At 43.5% G+C, this 23,493-nt stretch overlaps 1 protein-coding gene across 9 annotated transcripts in view; it reads left to right on the top strand.

The window, feature by feature from the left end:
• Positions 1-23,493, top strand: part of MYO6 (myosin VI) — an 856,486-nt gene that overhangs the window by 724,377 nt on the left and 108,616 nt on the right. For all 9 annotated transcript variants that reach the window (XM_085610973.1, XM_085610975.1, XM_085610976.1 and 6 more), the window contains exon 28: positions 10,399-10,556. In XM_085610973.1, coding sequence (XP_085467099.1) covers positions 10,399-10,556 — 158 coding nt within the window. The remainder of the gene's footprint in view (positions 1-10,398; positions 10,557-23,493) is intronic.

Here is a 23,493-nt window from a genome sequence, read left to right on the forward strand (position 1 = left end):
CTTCTGAGCCGCGACAGGCCCTGCGACATGCTTCTCCGGTGATGCGAGACGCTTCGGTGATGCGATGCGACAGCTGCAGTGGCGACACCCTTCTTCAGTGATGCGACAACAGCGGCTGTGGTGGCGACACTGTTCTCCGGTGATGCGAGATGCTTCTGCGATGTGATGCAACAGCTGCATCGGAGACACCCTTCTTCGGTGATGTGAGATGCTTCTGCGATGCGAAGCGACAGCTGCAGTGGCGACACCCTTTTTCAGTGATGCGACGACAGCGGCTGAGGCGGCAAAACACGCTTCTTCTTCGTGAGTCGCGCTTCCAGCTCCTTGCGACACGCAGTCCCTCAGAAAGCCCAACACAACTGTAGGCACTTCCAAACAACTCTTGGGGAGCTGGTGGTGGAAGTCTGTTGTCCCTGAGACTTCAGCAGGAGGCAAACTCTTTCTCAAGCCCTTGGAGATCCTTCACAAGTTGAATAAAGTACACACAAAGTTCCTTCCTCCTCTCTTTGGCAGTCAGGCAACCACTGCAGGCCAATCCCTCTAGCTTAGGGATAGTCTCTCCTCAGTCTCTCTGGTTCCTCTCCTCAGCAAAGGTTTCTTCTTGTTTCCCAAAAGTGATCTAAAGTTCTGGGGTCTGGGACCCCCTTATTATGCACAGCTTCTCTTTGTTCTCTGAAGGCAGAGAGGCCTTTGCCTAGTCCAAACCAGTTCTGGTCAGTCCTGGAGCACTCTGTTCACATGACTCCTTCTTTCCTTTCACAGTGCAGGGCAGGGACATCAGACGCACCACAGGAGGTGGAGCCGGCATTGTGGAGGGAAGGCACAGACCTATTCAGGTCCCAGGTGCAACTCCTCCCACCACTCTACATGCAGATGAGTCTATTCAGTCTTGTGCTGACTCACCCTGTCTCCTGGAATCCCCCAGGCCCCGTCACTCAAACTCTAGACAAAGAATACACAACCTACAAGAAAATACCTACTTTCTAAAAGTGGTATTTTTAAACACAGAATGTTAAAACCAACTTCACTAAAAGATGTATTTTAACATTCTGAGTTCAGGCATACTAAACTCGAATTTCTACCATGTTCCCTGGGGCAGTTAGGATTATAAGATGTAACAATCAAACTGTGCATTCTGGCCTATGGGAAACAGGTAGCCTTGCAATAGTGAAAAACGAAAATGGCTGTAATTGACTATTAGGACATGCCACACACACTAGGGCATGTCCTACCTTGTTCTAACAATGCACCCTGCCCTTGGGCCTACCATAGGGGTGTCTGATATGAAGAAAAGGGAAGGTTTAGGGACTGGCAAGTGGGTGCACTTGCCCAGTCAGCATAGCAGTACCAGGCTGCACACAGGCTCTGCAATGGCAAGCCTTAGACACACTTTACAGGCTGCTTCTGTGGGTGGCAAAACCAGTGCTGCAAGCCCAACAGCAGAATTTGATGTACAAGCCCTGGGCACACTCAGTGCACTGTACTAGGGTCTGACAGGTAAACCAAACTAGCCAATCATGGAATCACTAATCCATACATCAATTTACCATAGGTAGAGCATATGCCCTTTAGCACTGATCAGCACTGGTAAAGTGCCCAGAGTCATAAAACAGCCAACACCAGGTCAGAAAAAATATAGGAGGAAGGCAAAAAGTTCAGGGATGACCCTGCAAAAAGGGCCAAGTCCAACAGTTCTTCCCATCAGTCTCTTCAGTTGTTCCTTCCTTAGCAGAGGTTCCTCTTGACCACAAAATTGGTCTAAGCCTTTTCAGTCTCAAACCATTTCTATTCCAACTTTCGGGGGCCTCAGCTCTCATAGTTATACTCCTCGAAGTTTGTTGTGCTCAGGGGTCCCTGACCCCTGCCTAAATCATATCTGGGTGTCTCCCTCCCAGTGTCACCTTTCTCCCTTTGATACTGGGGGTCTGGATCCTTAACCACTCAGCAGGAAATGGGTCAATTGGTTTATAGCTGCAGCCCAGGCCTTTTTACCTCCTGGGCTTCTCCTCCCCCTACTCTCCAGATGCAGGGCAGCCTTGTGCCATCTCAACCCCTCCCTGGGTCAGGACCTCTCCCAGCTCCTCGCACCTCTCGGAACCAGGCAGTCAATCCGCATACAGCCAAGACACACAGAAATGCTTAAAGCACAAAACTCCGCCACTTTCTAAAAGAGTGGTTTCTGAACACACAGTGACAAAACCACTTTCATAGAAAGATGTGTTATGACACTGTGAGTTCATACATACTAACTGTCACCTCTTCATTTTAAACTTATAGGAAACTAGGCTAACAAACACAATACCTAGCCTCCCCCATTCTGTCCTATGGGCAGGATGGCCTTTCACCAGTGAAAAACGAACTGGAGTGTTTTTCACTGTCAGGACATAGCACACACCTCAGTATAGGTCCTGCCTTTTACTTACACTGCGCCTTGCCCAGGGGTAACCCTGGTCCTACCACAGGGGTGCCCACTGTGTATGCAAAAGGGAAAGTAAGGCCTGACAAGTGGATGAACTTGTCAGGACAACATGCTAACTTAGCCAACTGTGCGCAGGCACTACACTACAGGCCTGAGCTCCCTTCTTCGCACGCCTTTGTATTACTAGCCCTGGCACACACAGTGCACATTACTAGGGACTTTACTAGTAAGGCAAACATACCAATCATGGCCAACCAATTACCGTTACACTTTACACAGGGAACACTTTGACACTGATCAGCAGTGGCAAAGTACCCAAAGCATCTAAATTGGCAACTCTGTCAAGAAAATGGTCTAGGGGGAAAGCAAAATGTTTAGGGAACTTTTGCCAAAAAGGCCAAGTCCTACACTACCCCACAGACAGAACCCTATATTTGGCCAACGGGTAAAATCATTCCGTGTGCGGGAAATTAGCATCTTGAGATTGTCCTCAACTATGTTTTCTAAACCTCTATACAGCAACATGCCCAAGTATTTCTGACTTTAAGGATCCATTGCAAACAGTTGACATAAAAGCCTGACATGGTGGTGGTGTTAGTCATTGTAGCTCCTTACTGCTCACAGTTGAACTTATACAGCAAAAAACTTGGAGAAAGGGCAGATTATGGCCATTAAATCCAGCAACAATGTTAGTATTATAAATAGTTAGCACAGCAGAAAGGATTTGACTTGTCTTGCAGCGGAATACCTACCTTGAATCCCTGGAAAGCTCCTAATGGCTATCGAGAGGGGTTCCAGGGCCAGAAGAAATGGCAGAAGTGGCAACAGGTAATTGCTACTAATATCCAGATGACCGCTCTGACCATCTGGCCCACCATTACCACTCAAGAAACTGTAACACCCATGTGGTCCATTCCCTACCAGAGCATCATTTGGCCCCTGCCTGACCGCATTCTAATTAAAGTGCTGGGCCCCATCAGCACAGCCCTCACCCCAATCCTGAATGTCTCAATCATCACAGTCACCTACCCAGAGGCCTGACACACACCACCGTAGTCCCCTTTCTTAAGAAACCCTCAGTAGACCGGAAGATGTTAGTCAACACCTGGAAGAGGCCCCAGCTCCCCTACTCAGCAAAAGTCAGGGGAAAGATGATAAATGCCTAGCCGCACACCTTACTGACAACCACCTCCTTGACACCACTCAATCTGTATTATTCTGGCCACATGCAGTACAGAGTCCACCCTCTTCACCGTGGTCGACCACATCCGGATGATTATGCACATTATGGCCCTCATCCTACTGGCTCTTTCTGCAGCCTTAGACACAGTCTCACACCTCATCCTTGTCCAACAACTGCAAGCAGCCGGCATCAAAGGTCTAACACTTCGCTGGATTGTCTCCTTCGTAAAAGGCCGCACCCAATCAGACAGCCTGGCCCCCTTCACCATGGACGCCATCTACCTCCTGTGCGGCGTTCCACAAAGATTGACACTCAGTTGCACTCTGTTCAATGCCTACATGATCCCACTCGCCATCATTATCCATCTCATGGAATAAACATCACATTCCATGCTAACAATACTCATCTCAGAATCTCCCTCTCCGATAAGACGCTGAGCACCCAGACCAGTTTCTTCACCTTTATGACTCAAGTTGCCAGATGGATGAAAACAGCTGTCTCAAATTCAAACAGACAAGACAGAAGTAGTACTCTTAAACAAAGACCCCACCTGGTAGCGTGCCCAATTCAGACCCCAGCCCTTTCGGCAACCCATGCCTAGAACCTCAGAATAGTAATTGAGAACTGTTAGACTTGGCATCTTTGGTGTGGTTTCCCCAGACTTTTTTCTTCTACCTCCTGTATTTTTGATGCTGTACTGAATTTCATTTTGCTGACTTAGATGCTTTGGGCACTTTGCCACTGCTGATCAGTGTCAAGGTGCAAGTGCACCCTGTGTAAATTGTGATTACAAGTGGTTTTCCCTGATGGGCATATTTGATTTACTGGTAAGCCCCTAGTAAAGTACACTGAGTGTGCCAGGGCCTGTAAATCAAATGCTTCTAGTGGGCCCGCAGCACTGATTGTGTCACCCACATGAGTTTCCAGGAAAAGGTATCTCGGACTTGCCACTGCAGTGTCTGTGCGCAGTTTTAAACTGCCATGTCGACCTGGCAAGTGCACCCACTTGCCAGGCTCTAACGTTCCCCTTTCTTACATGTGAGATGCCCCTGTGGTAGGCCCAAGGTACCCCCATGGGCAGGGTGCAGTGTATGTGAAAGGTAGGACATGTACTGGTGTGTGCAGCATGTCCTGATAGTGAAATACTGCCAATTTCGTTTTTCACTATTGAAAGGCTATCTGGCCAATAGGATAGAATGAGAGGTACTTTGTAACATCTTACAAGTATAACTTTCCATTGGGACAAGATATATAGTGCAGCAAGTTTTCCCCACACATCACCCGCAGACCAGAACCGTCTTGAAGTCGACGCATCACTTCACCCTACAGTCCGGATTCGACACATAACTTCTCCTGCGTGCAACTGTCTAATCACCTCCCCATGGCCTCAGGAACTGACACATCTCTTTGTATCTCAATGCTTCCCATCTCTGCAGCTGTTTGACCTTGCGAATTTTATTGCATCAACAGGTACGTTGGGTAGAATCACGCATCCATAGTTTTCTATGGACCCTGTTACTTGAAACTTTTGAAAAGTTATATTCTTATGCATGTATGTTGGATTTTTGTTGTTTTTGTCTTGTTGAGCTTAGATAAAGATACTTTCTATGTCGTGTCCATTTGTGGTGTTATCAGTGTATTACTGTGTGTTTTGAGTAAAAATACTTTACACATTGCCTTTGAGAGAAGCCAGTCTGCTCGTGCCAAGCTACCAAAGGGGTGAGGAGGGGTTATCTAGAGTGTGTATTCCCCTTACCCTAACTAGAAGTAATGGTCCCTATTTGTACTGAACAAAAAATTCGAAATTCCCTTCTGTGTCAAAATACACTTCTATTTGAAATGTCTCTCTTAGTTTGCACTGAACCAAAACATTTTTACTTAAACATTAAGTGTCAATACACATCTTAATTTGATCAGCTTTAAGTAACAATTAATTTAAAAACCTTTTTGATATAATCCATACACAAAGTCTGTAATCACAGTTTTTCATAAGCGCTTAACAATTTTAAAATAAACACTATAGCACTGTTTGGAAAAGAAAAAATATTTGATGAAAATTACTTCTTGTGCAGTATTTGTAAATGTTTAATGAATATGTGTTTATTTTAAAATTGTTAGGAGCTGCTAAAAAAAACTATGAAGCTGATCATTAGGTTTGCAAGGTGTGGAATAAAGAATTTTTTATCAAATTAAGATGTGTATTGACACTTACTGTTTAAGTAAAACATTTTTGGGTCTGTGCAAACTAATAGCGATATTTCAAATAGAAGTGTATTTTGACACAGAAGGGAATTTCGAATATTTTGTTCAGTACAATACTACCCGGTCCCTTTTGGTCCTACTAGGGTAACTCTCTCACTTTGTTTGGTCCCTGTTTGGACAAAAGTATCTACCTCTGCCAACCAGAGACCCCCATTTCTAACAATAACCAACTCACAATGACTGGCCAAACGAACACAGTCTCAATCTCCTGCTTCCACACACTCAAGATGCTCAACAAGATCTTCAAATGGCTCCCCACCAACAATAGCAGAACCGTCAAACATGCTGCCATTTCTAGCAAGCTGGACTACGGCAATGCACTCTATGCTGGAAGCAACACTCAACTGAACAGGAGACACCAGACCATACAGAACTCAGCACCTAGGCTCATTCATCAACCTTGCACCCTGCAGTCAAATCACCCTGCACCTCAGAGAACTCCACTGGCTCCCAATCAACAGACAAGCTCTTTTCAAATAGGAAGCCTTACATAACATTGATCCCACTTACTGCAAAAGCTTTCACAAACCTACCAGACGCCTCAGCTCAACTGGATCCCTATTTGCAGGCACATCCTGCATATGCTGAACCACATCCAAAGATCGTGGCTTCTCCTACTTCGCTCCAAAAGCCTGAAATGACCTGTTACAGCACATCATAGCCGCCGCCTCCTCAGTTCTTGAATTGTGCAAGAAGCTGAAGACCTGGCTATTCACCTAGCCACGACCCTGGCTTGATCCATACAGCTCCTTCTTCAGCACCGGTATACCATCCTGTGTGAGTTGTGCGGTATACAAAATAACATAACGTAAGACATATAACATAAATCCTAGGGGAGTATTTTATTCTCACCAATGTGCTGATTGGCGTATCTTCTGCCTCATGTGAAGTGTTTAGATTTACATCTGGTAAGTATACTCACTCATCACACATTTATAAAAATCAGTCCTACATCGTAGGCAGAAAGCCTTTTGTTTACTGCTGCGGGCTTTTTAGTAAATATTTTTTCATAAAGAGTGTGCCTGACCCTAACATGGCCTCCTAATTGCTTTTTGTTTATCGCATTGAACGTTCAAATTGTAGTCAGACTGCTCCCTCCCTTGTTAAAAAACAAAACGCAGTTGTGTGTGTGTATGAAATGTGCACATATTATAATATAGGTACTTGCTCAAAACCATCAGTACTACAGCATTGCTAAAATCAGTGCCACCATCACCACTACCAATTCCATTAACAGCACCACCAATAACACTATCCACACCAACGCCAATACCACTAATAATACCGTCACCACAAACAATACCTCCAACACAAATAACGTTACCAATACCAACACTACTACTGGCAATACCACAACTAACAATACTACCACCTTTCCACCAATGCAGTCACCACAATACAAGTCCACCATCGCAACCGATATGTTACAAAACCAATACCCCATCACTAGGACCTCCAGTAACACCCCACCAACGCCACCACATCTGAAAACACACTAGCACCACTAACCTGTACCACCAGCAACAATACTGATCCATTCACAGATTTTCAAGCAGATAGCATTGTGGTTTACAGTCTCTCTTCCTGTACGTCTAAGGTTATTTCTCATTCCAGTGTACATCAAAAATCTATCTCTTCATTCATTTTTGCAAAGGGAGTCTCACGGCAAACTGGCAAGCATCCCCTGATTTAGTCATAAAAGTGTAATGTTTTTTGTGCTACAGGTTCCAAGAGTGTGCACCTTGATTCCCTTCTCTTGAAAGAAATCCATCATCTTCTGTCTTTCTGAATATCTGAATCTTTCTTGTTTTTTCTGGCGATCGTATGCTTAGAGCTAAATAAATGTTTGTTCACGTGTGTTTTTTACTTAGTGAGTTTGGGCAAAAATAGGCTCCTTAGGAACATGACATCGTGCTCCTCAAAAAATAAATACATGTTCATTACAGTTTTTACAATCCTGATTGTCAAACGTGTGATTTTGCACAAACTAAGAAGCTTGCCTTCATGTTCACATTGCTGTTCGTTCCTCAGAATACCAAATTCTACTTAAAGACAGAGAGAGCAGACGAGGTGGTAGAGCATCGCTAATGTATTGCATTTTAAATCCACCATGCAAGTCCCATCTTCTTCACGCATCTTTCTTACCCAGTTGTAAAAATGCATTTACCAAAATTGCACTAATAGACTCCTAGTCCTATATCAGTCTGTGGTTTAGCAATAAAATATTTTTGGAGAAACTGATCAACCTGAACACTAATACTCAACTACCTTCCGAAGGCTCTTACTGCTGTGTGATTTTCATTTGCATTGCAATGTTAATATTAATGCCGTAGTAACTGCACTGCGCTCATTCGTGGCAGATAATCTATCACAAATGTCATATTTGTGATGGATAATCTGCCACAATTTTATGATAAAACCCCACTTATCATAAGGTAGCTAACATTGATCTGGATATGGGAGATCCCACAAGTATAATAGTAGAATACTTAAACCTAGCCAGTCTTTTCAATCCAAAATTAAATATGAATGAAGATAAACCATAAAAATATATTTGTCGATACCCTAACCCCACCATCATCACAATATCTCTTCTAAATTATGTAAAATGGAGTTCTCACTCCCTAGTTGTGCATCACAACTCCAGCCTTAACCCTATGGACAATTTGGCAAAGGTTGGTTCATTCTCTTGTGAACCCAACGAGACATTATATGTGCGACTTGCAATGCAAATTGAAATAAGCAGTGACAAAGCCAGTAGGTGTGACTTTGGCTGCTGACCTTTTGGCTTTGCCAATACTTGTTCTGTTTGTGAATGTTGTTTTGTTAAACTTTATTACAAGAAGCATTCAGAGTTGCCCACCCGTGTGTGCACATACATGTGCACACATACACAGGCTGCAATTTTTTAAATGAAATTTTAAAAGTTTTACAAAAACTTTTGAAAAAAGTAAGAGCACGATATAATATAACCAGGGCCTTCACCAAACTTTCCAAAAAAGTAAACGGGGGAAAAAAGAATATTAAACAAAAAACACAAATTGATCCAGTACTCCCTGGCACTGAAGGGTCTGCTTTTTGTGTGGATTGGCACATTGTGCAGGGTTTACCCTGTGCCCCATGCTATATGCTGCAGTAGGCGTAGCAAAACCTGAAGGGAAACGGCCTTTACAACGCAGGCAGAGTAAGCAGTGCCGTTTCCCCTCATGCTCCACCATGAATGACTTAATCACACATATGCCTTAATCAAGCATATGCGTGGTTAAGGCAGTGAGCGGTCTAGATGCTGGAATGGGCAGGCTCAGGAACAGGAAGAATCGGGAGAGGACGCAGTGAGGTAAGTGGGGCTGGGACCGAGTTTTGAGGAGGTGGGGGGTAGATTTAAGGACTCAGTGGGGTCAGAGTAGTTTTTAGGGATCAGAGGGGGTTGGGTTAGTGTTTAGGCATCAGGGGGGTCGGGGTAGTGTTTAGGCATCAGGGGGGGTCCGCATAGTGTTTAGGGTCGGGGGATTGGGGTCGTTTTTAGGGCACACGGGGCAGGGTAGTGTTTAGGGGGGGGTCATGGTAGTGTTTAGAGCTCAAGGGCAGTCGGTAGTGTTTTGGGCTCAGCAGGGGGTCGGGTATTGTAGGGCTCTGGGGAGTTCAGGGTAGTGTTTAGGGCTTGGGGGTGTTGGGGTAGTGTTTTGGGCACTGAGGCGGTTGGGTAGTGTTTAGGGTTCGGGATCAGAGTAGTGTTTAGGGCTCAGGGGGGTTGGGGTAGTGTTTAGGGCTCAGGAAAGAGGGTCGGGGAAGTGTTTAGGACTCGGGCGGGGTAGTTTTTAGGGCTTGAGGGGTCGGGTAGTTTTTAGGACTCTGTGATCTTTACCACACATCCCTTTACTAGTCATGCCTTTACCATAAGATTGTGTGGTAAAGGCATGCGTGGTAAAGGAACGCGTTTTTTAGACATTCATTGTTGGGGCGTGTGGTAGAGGCACAAGTTGTTTAACCATGCGTGCTTCTATCATACAACCAAATTAGGATGACTCTACAGCAAATCAATTGATGAAGCGGGCTGACTGGAATCCCCTGCATGGAATATATATACACAAACACTATCTTTCCTAAACACCAAATGAAATGAGCAAAGAATGAAAACAGGAAACTCTTGCTCCAAGCCACTAACTGTTGGTGGCTAACATTACTAAGTTTAATCAAATTCCATTTGCGTATCTCATGGAACTGGCTAACTTCTTGTCAGCCATTTGAATTGGCTTCTTCCCCTTAAATGATTTTAAAAGCCAGCTTGGTAGGTGGGGTAAAGGCGCAACCAATTTCTTTTTTTTTTTTTTAAATTAAGTGCAGAAAATATGCTTAAGAAGAAACTTGTTTGAAATTGCCCTCCTGGTCAATATGTAGTAATATATTTATTTTGGTCTCTGCAGCCAGTTTGTACATTTTCAATTCAGCAAATGCCTATACTGCGACTTTAGAGAAAAGAAAATGTTTTTTTTTGTATTATACCCACATATACGTACCCTTTTCTAATGTGCAGGCTGAAGTTGAGATGCAGTTGGCACTGGATCGTGAAGAGGAGACCCAGCAGCAGACAATACTGGAGCAGGAGCGTCGTGACCGCGAACTTGCCATGAGAATCGCACAGAGTGAGGCAGAGCTCATAAGTGAGGAAGGGCAGACTGATTCACTGCGCAGGTACACCATGCTCCTTTTGTCTCTGTGTGCAGCCTTCATAGCTTTCGTTTCAAACACCTTGACCCACACAACTTGGCGGGACTGTTTCCTTGCCAAATATTATTGCAACGTGCTGAGGAAACTGAAATTTGCAATTTCGCATTGAAACACATTTTGAGGAGAATATGGAGTAGAACGATTAGTCTGTTACAGGACCACCCCAGATAATGTTCTGGCTGCATCATTTGCAGTCTGTGTAAATAGCTCCTAGTTAAATTTGTGCATGTGACGTCATATTGCTCTTCTCACAGTGAAAATAACCATTACTCGGACTAGTTTAGTGCTAGTTTGCCGAAAGGTTTTAAGGGTTTGTGTTGTGTAGTTAAGGGCGATGTGTCAGGAAGTGACAATTGTGGTGGCAAATCTTAGAAGTGACCAATAACGCTGAAGCAGATGCTCTGAGCTCGTAAATCATAATTCCCCTCAAGTGAGAATGCGAATTTTAGGGCATGGGGAATGGAGAGTCTGATAAGTGTCATTTTGCTTCTCACATGAAAATCAAGTGTGTTGTCGTGTGGTCCATGTATTTTCACTTCTACGGATTGTTTACAGAAGCTTTCTGGATTTGCTCAGACTTTCTCATATACATTACATGTCCTCTGACTCCTGTTTTTCTTCTGGTTTTAAATAAGCTGAGATTTTTCTACTCGGAGATAAATAAATAAATAATATGAAATAATGTTTCTGGCTTCCTCGTCCGGTCCAGCATATACCTACCAATTTAGTCTTCCATCAGGGGTTAGTTTACCTTTTCGACAGTAGGGAGAACTTTACACTCCACTATGCCCATATTTTCTTGGCATGCATGAAGGCTGAGAGGTCTATCATAAGCGTTTGATCTCTTTTGCATAAGGACTTGCTGTTGCAGATAGCCATCGTTTGAACAAAAAGATATAAGCATGCTTGAAATGAGATGAAGAAAGCGCTTCAAGTTCTACAATATACACGATTAGTTGGCTATCGTAAAGTAGTACCACCTGATGATAGACACTTTAAAGGAATAACCAAAGATGAATATCCTTAAGTGGTGAGTCAATTGGGGAGCTAGAGCGAGCAGGGCAGTGCTCCTGTCTCAAGCCACAGGGCTAACTTGGACATATCCTGCACTGCATAGTCCACTTACCTGATTGTGCTACTAGGTACCTACTTACCAAGCCAACAAGTAAGGGTTTCTACTAAGAATGTAATTGACCCCAGTCCTGAAGATGACTCAATCAAGTAAGTTTTAATACGGGTTGTAATGTCAACAACATAAGGGGGAATCAACAAAAGGTACACTCTTATTCCGCGTCTCAATATGTCAAACTTCCCTCGAGATATTTACCAGCCTTTCTCCCTGCCAATGCACAGAGGGCTTAGATTGTCTTTCTTCACAAACCCTCCCAAATGCTCCCTCTGGTGACACTAACGATTCTCCTCCTGTGCTAAAATGTGCTCATTAATGCAAGGCCCTTGCAAAACACAATGTAGAAATTATGATTATTATATATTCAATATTATTATCAACAAGCTGGTGTTCCTGACTCTTTCACCAGACCCTTCCCAGGCCAAGCACTTTGAACTGGCCATATTGGATGTTTTCAGGACATGGTGCTCTCTTGGCTTCTCTCAAACGCATTCCCAATTCTGTGGGTTTGGTAATTCAAGCAGTTCTTAGCACAACACCATCTGTCTCTGGCCTTGGCACTGCTGCCGAAGAGACGCCCGTCTACTAAGACACCAATCATTGTGCCTTTGGCGGCATCTGTTACGCATCACCAGCACCACCCCTGGAGTCGATTGTGATGCTACTTCTGCATTTGATGTCGGGAGATATTAGCCAAGCTGTAAAAGAAAACTGTTGTGCTTGCTTGGATCAGCTCTGCCAAATGTCAATCACTAGGGGGTCAAACTGACGCAAATTAGACAATTTGTCTATATCACTGCATGTAAATGAGTTATGACACATGAAGCTGCTCTTTAGGAGCTCATAATGGTCACTGAAGTGCCTCAGGCAAGCTGGCATACAGATCTACATGTATTAGCTTTCCTGCTGTGACTCTGTCAGCATTTAGATGCTGTCTGCAGAGTCAAGGAGAGATGGTTGTCATGGTGACGGGAAGTATTGTGTTCAATTTCTACTCTCAGTAGTCAATGTGTTAAAGCTGCCTGGACAGGCAGCTCACCTCTGTAAATCAGAATACGAAGAGGACACAGTAAAATGTGTTCAGTGTTTAATGACTCCAAATTTAGGTCGCCTCACTGCTGCTCTTTGAAACTCTATGCAGATACAGGGGGGACAAAACTGCTGAAGGCCTCCTCCCCTCCTCACTCGGCAGGGGCCTGTACACCTGAATATTACCAGCACAAGCATCTGGCAGTGTCATCATAGCCACCAAAATATGTCATATCACAGCTGAGCCGGCACATATCCATCATTTGAAAACAGAGGCCGCTCTGGCACAGCGTAGATGCTCAGTTGACCTCGCTAACAATGCAGGTGAATTACTTAGGGTATTACAGCTTCCAGGTGGATGTGTCATGTTTGACACAGTCAGCCATTCCTGGGCACAACATTTTAGCCAGCGTAATTTTGCTTGTTGGGACATTTAAACTCAAGATTCTAACTAAAAAGTTGAAAAAATGCAATGTTATGGGTCTTTGTTTTCTGGCATTTATAGTTTTGGTCCAGCGGGAAGCCTCGGGGTTGAACAAATCACAAAACCAGAAATCTCAATAGGGCCCATAAACATTTATCCAGATGTTCATACACAATCCCTGGGCAATCCGCAGGAAATCAAGATTTATAATTCACCTAAGTTCTGATTAGTTAGTTTCCTGTTGAGACATAAAAAATTTCACATAACCTCAATGCCTAACTAATCTTCACAAATCAACACTCTTTCCTCTGTTCGATGGACCATTAGTTGAGTTAGTTGATGGTGATAGTAACAACTATCTAACTAATCCACAGTTCTTAGTAAAATAACCACAGACTCTGGGTAAGAATCATAAGTCTTATCTAAGATTTTAGTCATAAATCGAACGCTCCTTTAATAGTTTCACAGTGCAAACTCCATCATTCTTAACATGGGAGAGAAAATCTTATTTAGCAATTACATTAGCTTACACAGACTTAATTCAACAATTCAAAATGCAAAGAGTGGATAGATGAAGAGACAAAGGCACATAATAAGATACATTTGCAAAGAAATACGCACATTTAAGACAGAATGACATTTACCAAATGAAATGCTGAAAACCACACCTCTGGCCAAAGGACTGGTGGGGGTCTCCTTAATATAGGATCAAGAGACAAAGACCTATAGGACAGGATTAGGACAGGGCAGATACTTACTAGGCTTCTCTATAAACCAGAGGCACAAGGGCGCATCCCTCTCTTACACTCTCTCCCTCCTCGATATTCTTCCGGGATCTTCAAATTAATCAGGCTGTCATTTGGATCTGAATCTTCCCAGTCTGCTCTCTCTTCTTTTCTTCTAGCAGCTCTCTCCTCTCTTTCTCTCTCAGCATCGATGTGGACTGGACTGCATAATTAACTTAAGCTATTCTAGTTATAGTCTTTATTTCTACATGTCCCACCCTCAAAAGTTGAAAATATTGATGAAATACGGAATATGATTGGACGGGGCCGAGGGAGTTTTCGGCACACCATGTTGACATATTCATTTTCATTAAGGTGCTTATTGTTTGTTAGCCCTTCCCCTTTAGCTCATTCATGTTGTCCTCTTAACATGCATATATTGTTGCCATTGTAAAAATTCATTCAATGCAGGCTACATAGACGAGTGATACACGTCTTCTTTTTCTCATCTCTTCTGTCCTTGCTCTTTGGCAGTCATTTAGCTCTTTCGGTCACCGGGTCATCTCTCGTCATCACTAAGCATGCATGACTCGTTTCATCCATGGCCATCTTTTCTTATTGCTACTGGTTTAGACAGGCCCAAATGTACACTATTAATAAAAGAATCATAATCAGATGTTATTTTCGAAACCATGTAATTTTCACTGTTCACCACCCAGTTCTACTCTATCCCATGTTAGTATTATTCCTCTTGAGCAAAAGCATTAACCACAGCACCTTTCCTTCAAGTTCAAGCAAGCATATGCCGAGCATGTGGCTCTCTACGTAATTCTGGTTTGCACATGTGCAAAGCATATTTTCCAATTAAGAGCGGGTTTTAGTTGAGTTGCATTTTATTGCACATTAGTTAAGCATGTGTTGAGCTTTTCTCCCCATGTGTTGGTGTCTGGTACGTATTAGTCTCGTCTTATCTACAGTTTTAGTAAACGTTAACGAAGGATTTCTCCAAGCAAGTTTCGTTTTCTTGAATCCTTGCTCCATCAGTATCACAGCTTCCAAATGGATGTGCCATGTTTGACACTGCCAGCCATTCCTGGGCACAACGTAATTTTGCGTAATTTTGCTTGTTGGGACATTTAAACTCAAGATTCTAACTAAAAAACAGAAAAATGCAATGTTATGGGTCTTTATTTTCTGGCATTTATAGTTTTGCTTTTCTGTTATGGATGGAGAACTACAAGTGCCATAATGTACTGTAGGAATACGAACTTGAGTCACAAGGAATGTGAGGTCTAACTTTAAAGGTCTAATAAAGAATTTGTGATAAACTGTATCTTAAAGTGTCACACATGAGATCTGGAATTGTCATTCACTGGCACATTACAAACCTGAAAATGTTGCATGTAAGCAGCCTGGGATCTTTGTAGCTCAGTTTGATGATGAACTTCTATCATACCACCTTCGAAGGGCCCAGAGACCTGAATGGGGGAACTCTTCCGATTAGATTCAGAGGCATTGGATATGCCCAACATGAATTATGAGCACATGCAGAAAGACACCTTGTTAAGCCTTTTTCCCTCCTTACAGGACAATGGCTGGCCTCCACTTAGTCATCAAAAATGCAAATGACCTTGACATGTGAACAGACGGTGACATCCCATGCTCCTTTGATCCTTCTTCTGAAAAGTCTTTTGCTTGCATCTGTGGTACGGAAACCAGCAAAAGCACTAATGTTACTCTTTTCCACTACTGAAACAAAGACCGAATTCCTGCAACTATCCTCTGAGACTCCAGAGCCATTGTTGCTATTTATGATGCACAATTTGAACCACTTTTGACAGCCTGGTAGAAGACATTCTTGGACTCTGTAGACTAGTCCACAAACAAATCACACCGTGTCATAAGCCTTTGCCTTCTGACCCAACGTTTTCCTTGACACACTCTTCACCGGAGAGTTTGGTGATACAGGCCTCATCTACAAATGTTATCACAATGCCTTCACCACTGCTTTTCTGGATCTTATGTCTGAAATCTTTAGTTGAAGCAAAGCAAAGTCTTTGTTTTAGGCATGCAGCCAGCCCTGCACCTTGTGAATGCCACATGTCTGATTTTTAATTTGTTGGGATGGCCTTAACCGGTCTCCCTGACCACATTGAGATGCCCTTCTCAAACCTGAATAGTGAAAGTTTGGACACCACCAATCAGATTTTGAAGTGTAGAGTGTAATCTGCCGATATGATGGCCCAGTGCAAGGCCTCAGTGCTTGCTTTACATTAGTAAGCCTGGATGCACTCCACTGGTATTTTGGGAATATCCAGGCAGCATTATTGTACACGCCCTATGATGGTGAGTGGCTCTTCGGAGAGAAGGCTGACTCCTTCCTAGAACACTTTAAGATTAGCCACAACTAGTATGGTCTCTGGGCAAGGCTTTCTTAGTGAAGCGGTTTCACAAGTAGTACCAACAATTTTGAGGTGTCTCCATGGCATAACCTTCAATGCAACCTTCTCAGCCAGTTTAAACCCCCTCCCCTCGCCCCCCCCCCCAATATTTAGCAACTTCAGTCTCTGTTATCTGCTGGATCTGCACCTCAAAACCTCCTTGACTTACTATAGATGTTTAGGGATTGAAGTCAAAAAGCGCCTGCCAGATCATATTAAAATTCCTTAATGTGTTGGTACTTTGGCAAGGTTAAAAACAGAGCGGCGTTATGGTGTGTATTGGCCCACTACATCTGTGGGCGACATATTTCAGCTGTATCCAATGCCTTCTAGGTCAGCTGGTTTTCTTCTGGACAAGTGGTTATTTTCCCTATATCTCAAGGTAGCCTAATGCTCCTTCAATTATAAGTTTTCATACAGTGATACAGTAAGAATAACATGCATGTAACTGATACAGACCATGTTTTAGGACGTTTTTCTTTCTTATGGTCTATACTGAAATGAGAAAGAAATTGGATAACATTGTTCAGGTTTTTTATGCATTTTTCATATCCAATGCTTATCCTCCCATACTATTGTGATACTCTGCATGCACCTATGTAGTGTACTCCCTCTATCTATATTTATTTTATGTGCTATTAAAACATTTGAAAAGCACTAAAGATGACAAGTGAATGGCAATACATACATATACTGTAGAACATGCATTGGTTGTTTGCTTCCTTATCGTGAATAAAACTGTGATACTTCACCTACTTGGCCTATGTTTTGTTCAGGATTATCGGGAGGGACTATCCTTGTAGTCACACTCTGCCAAGAAAAAGCGGAAGAGAAATGAGCGTGAGAAAATAAGTCTTGCTTGTTCCATGGTGACCGCCTCTGATCTGGAGAAGTTCCTTTAACACTTACTTGATCAAAGGACTGCGTTTGCGTCCTCACCTAACTCGTGGCCCGATATTCTGCATGTTGAGGTTGGGTCCGTCGCTACCGTACTTGAAAGCAGCACCGTTTCCTGTCTCGTAATCAGGATGAATCACGTGATGGCAGTCACATGATTTCACCGTGCTCCCAAAGAAACATTGTCAAATAAAGGCGTTTCAAGAAAAGTACCACATTTCAAGAAAAAGACCATGGTACCGGTCACCCCAACTGTTATTGCCATAGCTCAGGTATATTAATCAGCACCTTTATGCACCACTTGTGAAGTGTATGTTTACAGCCGGTAGAGTTTACAAGAATCATGGGATTTGTAGTCCTACTGCGCCTGCGATGTGAAGTCGTTCCGCCTCCATGATGATGGCTTTGCAGGGACAAGGGAAATGTAGTGTTTAGCGTGCTTTTCCATAAGCTACCCGTTTATTACAAATTTCTACCTCAAAATTGTCTACTTGTCCCAACTTTCATGAGATTATAAAAATACACGTTTTGAGAATGGTATTTGTTAGGTGTGACAGGTTCATGAGGAATCGATTATTAGTATGTGATTACATGACATCCTGATTTGAGTTCTTCTATTCATAGTATATTCCACCATAGCATTCCATCGTTTAGGCCTCTTATTTGTGTGGAAAGTTTATAAATCCATCGTTGCTCTCTTTCAAACAGGACTCTCTCTAGGTTTCTTGGTTCTTTACTTGTTCCAGGATGACCCATTTCAGATCTTCTATTGTGTGTTTTTGTGTCAAATATTGTTCCGCCAGAAGTCTCGCCTAATCCCCATGCAGAGGCTGTCCCTGGAAGGTGTGGTGTTGCACAGGACCTGCCTGAGGGTTTTTCCTCCTCCCAGAGGATTGCAGATATTCAGTATAGGATTACCATGTTTCTGAACCAGACTCCAATCTTAGTTCTGCTAGCTATCAGCCTGCTTGGCCTGCTTGGCCTGCCTGCCATATACGTCCTGTTTGTGCCACATGCCATACGGTGTGTGATGGCTGTTTAGAGATCCCTGAGTTACTGGCAGCGCCATCATCAGTTGAACTCTCAGCTAAGGTATACCTTCTCACCTCTGGTCTTCTGGAGCTCCGTTAGTGGATGTGCCTCTCCAAATTCATGGTGGTTCGTATCTTCAATCCATTAAAGTCGGAGGCCACTTCAGTTATGGATGCTTCCTTGTTTGTCTGGTACACTCATCTGGACGAGATGCAATGGATTTGATCTGCGTCAAAGCAACTGAGGCAATTTTATTATAGCTTTGTGTAAGTCACTTGGGATAGTCTGAATTCTGATGATATTCTGGCCTCTAATTTGTACGTAGACATCCCAAATTGCTTTATGTTGCTTCAGTTACTGGCATATTAACAAGTATTATTGATTGATTTTGTTACAGTTATTCACTTAACAAGTGTATGCTGTGCAGCATGATCACAATTCGATCCCAACATGATATTGTTTTGAAAGATGTATTTCTGTACATTTAAGCTGGGATAACTACATAGTTTGGTTTCTTAATCTTTGTCTACAGCCCTAACGAAGTAAATATTGCAAACGATTTTTGGGCTGTTAACTTTTGATGTTTTTCATTTTATTGATTGTTCTTTTTAAAGAATCTAAAAAACACATTAAACAGTGCAAAGGTCCTTAAAATAAAATGGTTCTAGAACTTTATTGGATAATATCAGTGAGACTTTGGTGATGGTAGATGGAAGGATTTAATATGGAGATCTATTGGAACTCTGCATTTTATCCCCTCTTACTCTCCCACACAGGGTAGACCTGTTTTCCCAGTTGAATATTCAGGCATTTCTCCTGAATCCACTGACGTTTTACTGCACACATGGAGTTTGAGCAGTGTCAACCAGATATCTTAATTTTTGCAATTGGAAGTGGCATAAATCATCCTGGTTACCAGAAAACCCTCAAACTGTGTGGGCTCCTGGGAAGAATCTGCTTCTTAGTGCAGGACTGAGGGTTTGAACCCCTTCCAGTCTTGTTTGTCTGACATTCTGGGCTTTGTGTTTTCCCTTTCTCAGCAGGGCCTGGCAGATGCCACTGTGAACGGATATCTGGCTGCCTTATACACAATAACGTTTCTTCTTGCTCAACCTTCTTCGCTTAGGACATGCCTAGTGATGTGCTTTATTTTATGTCTCTTCTGTATATTTCCTTCAATGCCTTTTATTGATATGCAGAAGGATTTGAATTTTGTAACTTGCATCCTAATGTGTTGACCATGTACAACAAGACTGAATAGGTGATCAGCTTTTTGTGCGCTTTACTGAAGCCAAAAAAGACAAGTCTGTCACCAAAAGTAACATTTCTTGTTGGTCCAGCTTTTGTATAAAGATCTGTATTCCTTGGCCAAGAATTATCCTCTCGCTGGCATTTGTGCACGTTCCATGAGGGCCCTGAAAGCTTCTGCTGCCATCACCAAGGTACTTCCGTCAGCTAATATTTGCAAAGTGGCCACTTGGCCTTCATTTCACATCTTTGCAAAACGTTACAGTCTCTTGGCTCAGGCACACAGTGATGGTTGCTGGCTAAGGCTGTGTTGCATGACAACTTTGGTTAACTGGAACTCTTCAATCCCTCATCCATGAGGGTTTTGCTTTTGGACTCCTGCATAAGGTATTTAATCATCTGGGAGATGTACCTATCAGAAAGGAAGTTAATTACATATGGTAATGAGATTTCAGGCGGATACTATATCTTCCCACAGTTTCAGCATCACCCTCCATCCTCCCCTGAAGATTTGATGCTAAAGTTAATGAGATCCCAGGGCATGCAAAGGTGCCTCTTCTGTTTAGTTGCTGTCATAAAAACTCTTTTGGCTCCTTTTCTACATGCCTTGATGGGGCTCTGGAAGCAGAGAAGAAATTGACTGTTTGCCAGACGGCTCCAAATATATTTGCGTGTTGTGATAGCCAATGTGTATGGGCCCACAACACTTTCCGGATCTAACCGGCACCTGGAGGATATTCATGAGGTGAGTATCTGTGGGGAACATAGCATTAACCAGAAATATTGTTAAAGAACAATAGGTAACCTTTTTTGAGTGTTTTAATGTACACCAGACCATCCTTTTGAAATTCCCAGCATTAGTGCTTCCTGTCGGCCTTTTGTTTGACTTGCCATTGAAGTTCATTCAACTGTAAACAATCAGAGATCTGCAAATACACTAATCTAAAAAGCTCAGGTCAGCACCCAAGACAAAGAAACAGTTGAGGCACATGCCCAGATGTAGATTTGTCCAGCAACTCTGTTTGTCACTTCACCCTGCCCTCATGTTCATGAGAGCAGTATGTAAATGTGAATTGCAGTGCTCTTTTTCCACAGATGTGAGTTGTCTGAAGGAGCTTGTATTAATTGTCACAAAGACATTGAGCATTAACAGCTACATTCATTTATTTTTTTAAGGCATCCTTATTATAATTTTTTTGTTTTACTCAAAATCTCTGTATTGAAGTTTTCCAAAACAGAAAGGCAGGACGCAACTGTGTCACTACAGACATTGCAACATAGGTGACGATCAAGAAGTACAGATTAGCTAGGTTAATTACAGGAGGCAAAATTTGTCAAAACCTTCATTAACCATCATTAGCAAGACAGTACAAGATCGTCTATAGCACAGCGGGTCGGCGTATGGCGGAACAAGGTAAAATGTTTTAAAAAACAAAGGATTTAACCACAACATGGGTAATGGATTACAGGTAAAGGCTGATAGTGTTCTGGGGTGGTCCTGCTTCGTGTATTAACGCATAACATGGGCGTTCTCTACAGTGGAGAAGAGTTATACCAAGCGAATAAGGAAAACCCTAGCGGGGTGGGTCAGCCAAAGATCTGGAGCAAACTAAACGTTAGTGTATTAAAACAAGTGAATTCAATACGGGTGAGATATTGTATCCGGGATTGCCACACAGATTGGAATCTGGTTTTTGTCCTACTTAGGTTGTGTAGAAGCTGTTCTATTGCCATTACATGCCATAGGTGGGAGAAACATTGAAGCCGTGGAAGGTGGAGCTGACTTCTTCTATGTCAGGGCCACGAGTTGCCTGGCCGCCTGAAGCATGTAGCTACTAAATGTCCAGTCAGCATGGGTCATCACATTTTAAAGGCTAGATCGAATCTCAAGGATGACCATGGTATAGGACGCTGGAAGGGGATAGCCCACAGTGGCTTTGATATGGCTTGAAACCTCCTTCCAAAAGGTGGTGATGAGGCTGCAGGACCGCCAGATATGACAGAAGTCTCCTTGTTCCAGTTGGCAGTGCCAACAAAGGCATGAGTTGCCAGGGTAGATGGTGGAGAGAGGGGATGCTGTGTAATACCACTGGAACATGAGCTTATTTGCAGTTTCTCTGAGGGATTTGCTGTGGTATGTTTTTGATAAGTTATGCCACAGTGTTTCCCATTGTTTAGGTGATATGCCCTCCGTGGTAGTGGAAGGCCATGTAGACTCGTAAGAATGTGTGTGAAGAGGTGTAGAGTGCTGAAGGGTGTGGTATGTATTAGCAATGAGCCCTCGTGAGCCATCATAAACTCTCACTAGCTTCTTGAAGGGAGTGAAGGATCTCATGACCTCAGGGTAGACTGAGGGGTGTAGCACCCAATGCTGCAACTGTAACTATTGTATTCTAGCCATCTCAGGTAAAGTATAGTCCTCTTTGCACTGCTCAAACATCCTACAGTCGCCATTTGCCCAGTTCTGGAAGGAGTGAGGGGGTAGTTCCAGGGTAAAGTCAGGATTGCGTGGGATTGGTGTATTGGGGAATGGAAAAGTGGTCAGACCCTTCTTACTGGCCAGTTTGCCAAGCACCATTTTAGTAGGGGTGGCATTTTATGCGCTATGCGGCAGGGCGTGCTTAGGTAACCAGTTAAGGTCCCATAGTGGCCTACAGACCCCTGCCCTATCCATATGGAACCAGTGCTTCTCGCTTTCTCTCACCACCCACTCAGAGATATATCGCAGATCGGCAGCCCAATATTAATCTAGAAGGTTGGGGCATGCACGGCTCCCTCTGTCCTGGGGTTGCATCATGAGAGCGTTGTTGATCCTGGCCACTTCCTGTTCCAAATGAAAGCATGAATATTGTGTTGCAAGCACATAATGCTGTCTTGTGGAATTGGAGTAGGTAGAGTATGAAATAGGTAGAGGGGTCGTGGAAGCATGCTCATTTTGACGACATTAACCCTCCCCAGCCATGAGATGTAGAGGTGTTTCCATTTCCGAAGGTCCTCCAGAATGGAGCAATGGAGGGGGGCCAGTTTACACGCATTCAGATATTTAATTGTATCCGTGGACCATCGGAATGGCGCCAGCCCTTGTAGAGCAGGGAGATCATGATTACAAATAGTTGGGTTAAGTGCACTCGATTTTGAGAGGTGGTAGGCTGTGAAAGGGTAAGTAAGAGGTTATCTGCAAACAGGCTAATCTTATGCACCTGTCCTTCAAAAATAATACCCTCTATTTCAGCCAGATGGCGGATGGTGATAGCTAGTGGTTCAAGCACTAGAGCAAATAAAAGGGGCAACAGTGGGCAGCCCTGTCGTGTACCCCTATGAGGTGTAGCCAGGGGGGCAACATAGGTGGCCATGATTTTGGCGATTATGCCCCGTTTCATCCCTAGTTTGCATAGGACCATTTGTAGATAGGGCCAGTTCACCCTGTCAAAAGCCTTCTCTGTGTCGAGTGAGAGAAGGCAAGCTGGGATGTGATAGTGGTGCAACTTCTTGATGAGGTGCGCTATACGTCGCATGTTGTCTGCTCCTTGTCTATTACGTATAAATGTTACTTGGTCAGGGTCAATCAGATCTGGGAGGTAGCTTTCGAGCTGAGTAGCCAGGATCTTGGTATAAATCTTGCCATCAGTATTCGGAAGAGCCATGGGATGGTAAGACAAGCAAAGCGGTAGGCCTTTGCCTGGATTGGGTATGAGGGATATCTCTGCCGCTGCCATGGAAGGCATGAGACCCGTATCTTGTGTGAAGAAGTTGAACAGGTGCACTAAGTGGTCTCGCAATTCAGGCAAGAAAAGTCCTAGAGCCCATCTAGTCCCGACGTCTTGCCATGACGGAGAGCTTGAACTGCACTCACTGCGTAGTTCCTTAAGCGTGATCAGGGCATCGAGGGCCTCCGCATGTTGATTGTGAATGAGTTCCCTTTTGTAGACAGTCAGAAAGTCCTCTATCAGGGCATGCAGGACCTCTTCATCATTGT

Source organism: Triturus cristatus, chromosome 6, assembly GCF_964204655.1.
Source record: "Triturus cristatus chromosome 6, aTriCri1.1, whole genome shotgun sequence".
Taxonomy (NCBI): Eukaryota; Metazoa; Chordata; class Amphibia; order Caudata; family Salamandridae; genus Triturus; species Triturus cristatus.